The sequence below is a fragment of the Dermacentor andersoni genome, chromosome 9 (assembly GCF_023375885.2).
Source record: "Dermacentor andersoni chromosome 9, qqDerAnde1_hic_scaffold, whole genome shotgun sequence".
In the NCBI taxonomy this organism is placed as follows: Eukaryota; Metazoa; Arthropoda; class Arachnida; order Ixodida; family Ixodidae; genus Dermacentor; species Dermacentor andersoni.
Window position 1 is genome coordinate 48,395,490 of NC_092822.1, and position 9,486 is coordinate 48,404,975.

The window sequence follows — 9,486 nt, forward strand, 5'->3', positions numbered from 1 at the left end:
GCCGTGATATAGGTGAGTATACTGTCGTTCATCGTCCAGCTCTTCAAGTGGAAGGAAGTTTAGAACCGCATATTTATTTCGTACAACTACGCGTTCATTTGTATTTCAGTTACATTTCCTGCTACCTTTATTTTATGCGTCCTTGATGTGCCCGAAAGGCACTGGTAATTAAGCAAGGTCGACCACATCGCAGTCTTTAACAAATGCTGCTGCCAACTTCCTCTGCTATGTTTTGTGTTTGTTTTATATTTATTTGCTTGTTTTTCGTCACGTTTCGTATTCGCCTTTCTTTTTTACACAGAGCAGCAGAGCCTTGCGAAACAAGCTGCGCTCGCGTAACGTTAGCCTGCAACGTTGAAATGATCACCAACTACGAATTTCGAAGCTACGTGCCACACCTCCAGATTTGTATTTCCTCACACGCAGGGCACGCGATTACCAACTGACGACGGTGGAGGCATCTGAAGAACGGATCCAATCCATTGCAACAACGGCTTTGATGAACGAGTAACACCTGGCTTACCAGTGGACGAAGGTGGCGAAAAGGGCTTGTCGGTGGATCATCAAGGCATGATATCTGGATAGCTCAGCAAAACACGGACACAAGAAGAAACGAAGACGAAGACAAGCGCTAACTACGAACAGCGAAATTTATTGGAGCACTAGTACGATCGACCCCGGAAATAATTAAATTGCGTTGTTGAGAGCGCTTGTATTCGTCTTCGTTTCTTCTTCTGCCCGTGTTTTGCAGCGCTACCCAAATACCATCCCACTATCATCGGAGCTGGACAGGCCCTCGGGAAGAGTTCTTCGGGGTTGCAGACAAACACCCCCCCCCCCCCCCCCCCCCCGCTCCTTTATTGTCATGCTCCATCCCAGCAGCGGGGAACAGTCCCCCTCAGGTAGACGCAACTGAATATAAGATGGGTAGCAACGGCAAGAAAGAGTTATTTGACCACACCAATACGGCCTCCGAGAGCAGGCGCTTTACACGGACAAATCTGGAAGGCTGTTATAGCAGATCTACGATTTCGTTTGAGACTTTCACCGTGCTCACGTCCCTTTCTGCGGAACAATTAATCCATTGACGTGCCACCACTCGCAACCAGAAGAAATTCGTAGCCACCCATATGCTGCTAAAATGGGCTCGAAATGGCAGGTGTGATTGAAAATATAAACGAGCTAAATGAGAGCACTGCATATTTGGCTTTGCTTACAGTGCGTGCAGAGATGTTATGTTGTTGTAACGCTCAAAAATTGCCATTCTATAGTGAGTTTTGTTGTCCCCAGGTGACGCGACAGTCGGTAGACCTGCGTGTCGTTCGCCAACTACTGTGTCCTGGTTCTGAAACTTGTGACCTATAGGGTGCACTGCGGTCTAATATGGTTGAACAGATCTGACGTCTGCCTACCCCGGCGCTGCAACCATGAAAAAAAAAAAGCTTGTCAGGAGAGCTGTAGATTGAGAGACTTCTGCGGACAGCAAGGCTGGCATCCGTGTTAATTGAATATAAATTCTAAAGTCCCTCCATTCATGTATTGGCGACCAAATTAATGAACTAGAGGGTGGGTAACGGACGGGTCCGATATCCGTAAGTGACAATCATAGGAAGCCAACAGACAATGAAACCAAGGAAAGCATGCGGAGAATAACTGGTTTTAGTTGAAATGTAGGAACAATAACTAAAGAGAAATAAAAGTGGAAGAAGAAAATACTACTGGCCACAGGTGAAATACGAACCCCGTCTTCGCATTACCAATTAGGCTACTCCGGCGCCGTTTCCCCGTCCACTTTCTTGAATATTGTAGGTGCATAGATCTCCTCCTGGGATTGTTAGCCAGCTCCACAATTCACGGTCTTGGCGGAAGATGTGCAACATACTTTCTGCCGCAAGACGTCACGTGATATGTGAGGTAGGGAGATGGTTACTGGCCAACAAACCCTCGTATGATATCTGAATGCACGAAAGGGGCCCGAGTTGAGACCCTCGCTGTGTAATGAACGAGAGGAAGGGGAACAAAGGGGCCCAATTTTCGGAAGCCGCAATCACATGACACCAAGGAAAGCATAGCGGAATTGTTTTAATGGAAGTGCAGTATCAATAAATAAAGCTGGAGTGGGATGTTACACTCAGGCGCGAGGAAAAGATGGAATCCCTGCCTGAAAAATTACAAGGAAATGCTCGGACTCGACTATCACATTCTTGCGTGTTCGTCCTCCTGGTTATTTTTCAGATTTCTTTCATTATAGGTCACGGGAAATGCAGGTCCATGCATGCGCTCGCATTCGTAATATTTCTCCAGTGTCTCCTATAATCTTTATATCACGATGGTAATCTGCAACGACGTGCTGCACATACGCTGTCCAGATTTCTCCGAATTAACTCGCAACGCCCACCGAAGCCTTTGTTTCCCATGGACAGCGTGACGCAGTTTGTTTCAAATACTCTATATTTTACGTTGTGTTTTTTTCTTACTTAGGCATATAGTTTCGGTTCCCTCTCCAACTGTAGTGTCGCAGCGTTCGCTCTTTTGCACATCAACCCCAGACGTCGAACATCAAGTATTACCAACGTGAGCTGTACTCCCGCACAGACAAGAGGCGATGTTCGGATAGGAATTCCACTCATCGAAAGAGTCCAATAAATGTTATCGCTCCTTCCTACAAAGCATTGGTTAACTTTCAACCTTGGCGAAAGAGGAATATACTAAAACAAAACGCTCATGTCCTAGTTTCCTCGAGACTACGACGACATGCTCAAATGAATCAGGCAAATTTCTTTTTTTTTTTGCGTTTTCTGACGTGGAGCGTCTTTAATGAAAGTGTAATGGAGTCGCTTGCTGAAACCAACATAACGAAAACATGTTTTAGATCGCTCGTATCTATGCGGCCATACTAAAAACGCCCACTACTTCGGTATCGTCTTGCAGAGGAAACATAAGTCATTACTGAACCGGCATTTGTCGCGTGGACAGATGGCGCCCATGTCAAGTCGCTCGCGACGCAATATGAGCTAAATATAGCCCCGCGCGCGCGGCGTTCAGAGACGCGTAACTCTACATTACGTCTGTCCATCGGAGCAGGAATGGTCGCGTTCGAGAGAGCTCACTATATGATAGTAGGTGTACTGTATCGAACTCAAAAGTGACGTTCAGCAGGAGTTGTAAGACCTGCAAATGTGCAATACGCTGCGAAAAAAATTTCACGTCTGCTCGGCTGCAAGCGGCGTCACTACGAATGAGGAACGAGCACGATCGCAAGATTAAACCGTAAGACCCCCACTATAGATGCCACATAACTTGGGCATGTAACCTTTCTAATGCGCGAATAAATGGAGCTTGCACTTGCTTAGGTCCATTTTTGGGAAGCATAGTGCCCAAGTACCGTCTACAGCACGCACGAGACGTTTCGCGTACGCCACCGCGGCTACGTCTCTGACGCACCCTAGCAGCTCCTTTTTTTTCATCAGGCGGGATACTGCATGCAAGATAAATTGTAGAACTTATTCACTGTCGTTCGTCATCCGCCTGAGAAATTCCGTCCCAATTGCGTAAGACATAGAGTGCACTCGATATCCTGTGCGTCAACCATTTTTTTTTCACAAGCCTGCGACAACAAGCTACTAGGTCGACAAGACCCAGTATATCGTCGACCTGCTCTCAAAGGACATGCGAGACCGAAGAGCACCTGAAGCTCACGAGCTGACCGTCTCAAATTCTCGTTCAGTGAGGAATTGACAAACGCATAAATGGGACGTGTTGTTAGACATTGGCGGTTGCCATCTCAAAAACATCCTGAAGAGAGTAAATCAGTGTATGCCGCGCAGAGCTGCACTTTTTGGGGGCAAACACCATCGAGCATGCGTACCTTTCGACCCGATAGAGTACGTTCGCGAAGGCAGCAACCTTCATTAACCAAACGAAGGAGGAATGAAAGTGGTGAAGTACGTGTCAAGAGCATTTCAATGGCACTGCTTCTTAGAGTGACACAGTCTTCAAAGTGAAGTCGGTGGTGCAAACTAAGGCCTAGTTATTCCACGAGACTGCGAAGCCAACTGTGAAGGCATGCCGCCAGTGCAGTGAGATGTGGAGGACCTAAGAGTGATTGAGGATCGTGACCGAAAAACGTATGCAACGTCATCTGCACTAAACTGGCAGATATGCCGGACAGAACTACAGAATGAAGCAATAGAGAGTTTTAGCCCAGCGGGTTTACGGCCAGCAGAGCGGAGCGGGCGAGCGGAGACGCGACTGCGCATGCGCACCACGCTGAGGCGGCCGGCGGTTTTACGGAGCAGCGTTTACGCCCGCTGGAAAGCACACCCCAGCGGAGGGTATACGCAGCGCGCGAGCGTGCGTAAGCGCGCGCGGGCGTGTATGGGAAATGCAAGATGCCAGCCGCGAACATGAACGCCGGTAGTTCTGCATCGACGACGGCGACTGCGGCGCTGACCCGTACATAAGTACTCAGTATATTATTAACAAATAATGTACTGAGAACATGTAATATATCTTTATCCATCATTTCTTGCATAATAAAAGCAAGCGTAATTCAAATTCATTTCTCAGTAACTCCTATTCGGACCACTAGGTGGGGCAGCAGAGCGCCCCGCTCTAGAGTCACTGGAAAAAATTTCAGAGTACCGCAAAGGTCGGAATTTGACTGGCAACACTGAACGGCCACCGCCATATACCTTCCAAGCCGACTGCGTCGCGGGAAGGTCGCTGTGTTGGAAGAGCTTGATATTCGGTGACACATCGGGTTGAGTGTTTACTGAAATACGTATAATTTGTGCCCATAGATAATGGTTGCTAAGAACGAAAATAAAATGTTATGTTGGGCGAAGTAATGCAGCCGGTGGTTGTTTTGCACGCCGATCGTGTTTACTGCTGAAACTGTGCTACGATTGTGGGAGCAGTTTAGCGCTTCTATCGGGAGCTTATGCACGCGTTTTTTTCCCCTTCCGCGGAGCGAGCTACGAAGGAAACATTTCGTCACTTCGAGCCGGAATGAGGCAAGCTTGTGCTTTTGGGCATGAACATCGTGGACCACCGTCGGCTTCTATTGAAGGTTTCCAATCAGGACGAAACTAACACCTGACAGTGTCACAGGCACGTACGTTCATTGTATAATTTCACAGGCTAAATCGGATACATCTAATTTGGTTTGTAAACGGATACCGCGCGTTCTCGATTCTGCAGGGCGACTTTGTCCGCCGTATACGCACGACACACTGCGACTGCCGTGTGCGCACCGGTGTTTGGCCATGATCGTAAGACGATCTGTGCACAGCAGGCGTAAAAACCAAGTCGATGACCATTTTGCGCACTAAATCTTGTGGAAGGCCAATATTAGCCACTTGCGTGATTACAGCAACCTATATGTACTTCTGTACACTGATAATGAGCGAGAGTTTGCTACATTGCGATTTATGAACGCGGCTGTCTAGTGCGTTCATGAGCGGCTACTCTTCTCAACTTATTTATGACTGTTTTCTTAGACTGCCAAGATTTGCTGCCTGTAAAAATAAAAAGCAGTAACGCCCGCTGGTGACGCAGCACTTTTTTTTCTAAGTTACATAGGCGATGTATAAAATTCTTGTGCTTTTAGAGCGGCTTATGTAACATGCACAGTGACAAAGTGAAACTAAAGCTACTGGGTGTTCTGTTTTGTATTTCTTGTTATGCATCAAGCACAACATTATCTGGATATGCACCGTAGCATTTCAACATAAAACATAATATGTATGCTGACTTCAGTTCATTGCATGTGCTCGGCTTACCAGCTCAAAATTTGAAGCATGTGTCGTGAATATCACCTGGCCATTGGTTTCAAGCTCGAAATGCGTATGTATAGATGAGCAAAGGATAAGTGGAAAAAAGGTATCATGGGCGTCGTAATGACCATGTTTTTATTGACTGCAATCGTCACGATCTGCGAAAAACAAGTGCCATATGGGTCGAGTGACTCGAGGCGCCAGCGCGCTCACGTGCGCGGAGAAATCATGCGAGTACCTGGTGCACGTGAGGACGCGGAATTCTCGCAAGACAAGTGTGCATTCGCGTGCCACGAGCACGGAATAACCGCGTGTGTTGAGCAACAAACGCGTACACGTGTACCCGCGTCAAGCGTGCAAGACGCGAACGATCCCTGCAATGAACTCCTATTTTCGTAGCATCGCTAACACCGCGTGCACTTCGCTTAAATATCTTCTAAAACATTACCGAAAAGCACAAGCAAGGTGTACTTATACCTCGCACACGCAGGTATTTTTTGTAGGCTTGAAGTTCTCCCGGCCGATTCTGTGTAACCACGCAGAACGACGCTCTCGGTTATTTTTCGCGGTCGGAATCTAGAAAAAAGTCTTTCCAGACTCAGTTCGGTTGTTGCATGCGAAGGCGCAGCAGCCAGGCATGATTTCCTTGCAGTCAAATGCGAGCGCGACGATCGGAACACACACACACACACACACACACACGCACACGCACACGCACACACACACACACACACACACACACACACACAGACACACACGCACGCACGCACGCACGCGCACACGCACACACACACACACAAAAAAGAACGTAGGGAACCTGCGTTACCTGCGCTCTAACTCAGGCGGCCCGCCCGGCGCTTGGAAGGTATATGGCACCGCAGAGGTCACATGGTACGGTTGGGCCAATGAACGCGTCGGCGGCGCGGGGAAAACGAATGCGGTACTCTGAAATTTTTTCCAGTGACTCTACCCCGCTCTTTACCCCGCTCGAGTGGGTGAGTGATCCGCTGGGCTAAAATTCTTTTTTCGCGAGCCGCTCCGCTGGCGCAATGGTGGAGACCGCGAGCGGAGCGAAACGTGAACCCGCTGAGCTAAAAGTCTAATATTTCGCGAGCGGCGGTTATAAACAAGCTAAGAGCAGCGCCAATCAAGATAGAAATGAACTTCCACCGCCTCTGCAAGAGAGTGCTGACAGATACAAAAAACATTTCGCGCGCCTCCGTTGTGATCACGCGGCAAAACCGAAACCGCAAGAGGGGTGTTGCCGCAGTCTGCGCGACGCGCTGAAGCTAGAAATCAGTTCTGTTTATCTCGCCAAGAAGGCAGCACAAATTTCAAGCGCTTATTGTAAGTTGGATGGATGGATGGATGTTATGAGCGTCCCCTTTGGAACGGGGTGGTGGCTTGCGCCACCAAGCTCTTGCTACTATGCTGCCTAATATCCTACCTAGGTTAACCAATGAAAAAACAAAAAAACCCCACTATGAACTACCACGTCCAAATTTTCTGATACCCTATTGCGAACTGTGCTTTTGTACGTCTCCGTCTTTTGTCGTTTCCCTACTTTTCTTCCACCAATCCTCCAATCGCCTCTTACTGATGTCTATTGCGGACCTGTTTGCTTTACCACTGCTCCCGCTGAACCCAAGGGATTCAAGGAGGCCAGTGGTGCCTAAATCGACCGCTGGATAGACGTCTTCACATTCTAATAAAATATGCTCCGTCGTTTCCCTAGCTTTACCGCAGCAAGCACATGCTTCTTCTTCCTTCTTATATCTCGCTTTATAGGTGCGTGTTCTAAGGCATCCCGATCTCGCTTCGAAAAGTAATGAGCTTCCCTTTGAGTTATCATAAATGGTTTCTTTCCTAATTTCGTTTTTTCCCCTTAAGTAGTTACTCATGGCAGGTTTCTTTTCCATTGCCGCCACCCATGAGATTAATTCAGCCTCTCTGACTTTCCGCTTGACCTTCTTTGTTGCTGTGTTGCCCACCCCACAGGCCGCATACTTGCTGGTAAGCTTCCTAGTTCTTTTCCTCCACTGTGAATCAATGTTTTGCCTGTACAGATACCTGAACACTCTCCCAGCCCATTAACTTTCCTCCATATTCCTCAGCCGTTCTTCATACTCAATTTTACTGCGAGCTTCCCTTACTTCAAAACTAGTCCAGCCCATATCCCCTTGCACAGCTTCATTTGTAGTCTTCCCGTGAGCGCCCAATGCGAGGCGACCCACTGACCTTTGGTTCCCGTCGAGTCCTGATTGTACCCCTGATTTAAAGCAAACAACCGCATTTCCAAAAGTAAGTCCTGGAACCATTACCCCTTTCCACATACCTCGGAGGACCTCGTACCTATTGTATCCCCATAGCGCTCTGTGCTTCATTATGGCTGCATTTCTCTTCCCCTTGACTGTTATGGTTTTTTCCTGTGTTTCCATATATCCGTTGCCTTCGTTTATCCATATACCAAGGTATTTATATTCTGTTACCCGAGGTATTTCTTGGCCCTGTATCTCCACTGTCTGTTCACTGTTTTCATTGAATACAATAACACCTGATTTTCTAACACTAAATTTCAAACCTAAATTGTTGCCTTCCTGTCCACAAATATTAGCCAGACGTTGCAAATCACTTTGCTTGTTTGCGAGCAACACAATGTCGTCCGCATAAAATAAACCTGGGAGTTGCTGCTCTATTACTGTACCTGCCTGTTTGTATGAGAGATTAACCCCGATATTACTTCCTTCTAGCGCCCTCTCCATCCTCACCATCTACATCCTAAACAGCAGCGGGGATAAAGGGCACCCCTGCCTCAGTCCCTTAGTCTTAAGAGGTGGCAGTACCTCCCAGTGAGCATGCATCGTCATTATGGCGCGAAATTTCAAACGGGGGGTTGATACCGTACCAGTACGGCAAAGACCTTGTGGGACAGAAAACCGCTGCCGTACATGTATGGCAAAAAACCTTCAAAGGGTTAAGGGCTTCAATAAATGGAACGAAAAAAAAAACAGTCATATCTGGATAGCCAGGTAATCCGCGAGTAACGGTGTACGGACCACAGGCTTGCCGAAAAAAAAATTTCTTAGTAATTAAGGCGCTCAAAGTGATATGACGAGTCCACTGAAAAGTGCGTAGCGCCAATTATGGAGTGCGATCCAGAATTCCAACTTACACTCATAGGTGGAGAAGAAAATTGACATTATCGCGGAATCCCTGGTCCGGGTACTTTTCCGCAGGAGAGTAACTACGAAATGCTTCGCATAACATCGCTTCGCACAGTAAGTGGGATCTGCACAATTTATTTAAAAAAATAAAAACCTGTGCCGATGCTGTTACGGTGGGCTAGTACAGGGAGATTGAATGGTTCCTGAAAGTGAACTTGCCTAAGATCATGATGTACTGCCATCATCATCATCATCATCAGCCTGGTTACGCCCATAGCAGGGAAAAGGTCTCCCGTACTTCTCCAACTACCGCGGTCATGTACTAATTGTGGCCATGTTGTCCCTGCAAACTTCCTAATCTCATCCGCCCACCTGACTTTCGGCCGCCCCCTGCCACGCTTGGAATCCAGTCCATAACCCTTAATGACCATTGGTTATCTTCCCTCCTCATTACATGTCCTGCCCATGCCCATTTCTTTTTCTTGATTTCAACTAAGATGTCATTAACTCGCGTTTGTTCCCTCACCCAATCTGCTCTTTTCTTA

At 47.5% G+C, this 9,486-nt stretch overlaps 1 protein-coding gene across 4 annotated transcripts in view; it reads left to right on the top strand.

Moving 5' to 3' along the window:
• The window catches only part of LOC126528008 (solute carrier family 22 member 6-A-like), a 34,095-nt gene extending 32,080 nt beyond the window's left edge, over window positions 1-2,015 (top strand). For all 4 annotated transcript variants that reach the window (XM_055069077.2, XM_050175849.3, XM_055069075.2 and 1 more), the window contains one exon: window positions 427-2,015. In XM_055069077.2, coding sequence (XP_054925052.1) covers window positions 427-511 — 85 coding nt within the window. In that variant the 3' untranslated portion in view covers window positions 512-2,015. The remainder of the gene's footprint in view (window positions 1-426) is intronic.
• The last annotated feature ends 7,471 nt before the right edge of the window (window positions 2,016-9,486 follow it).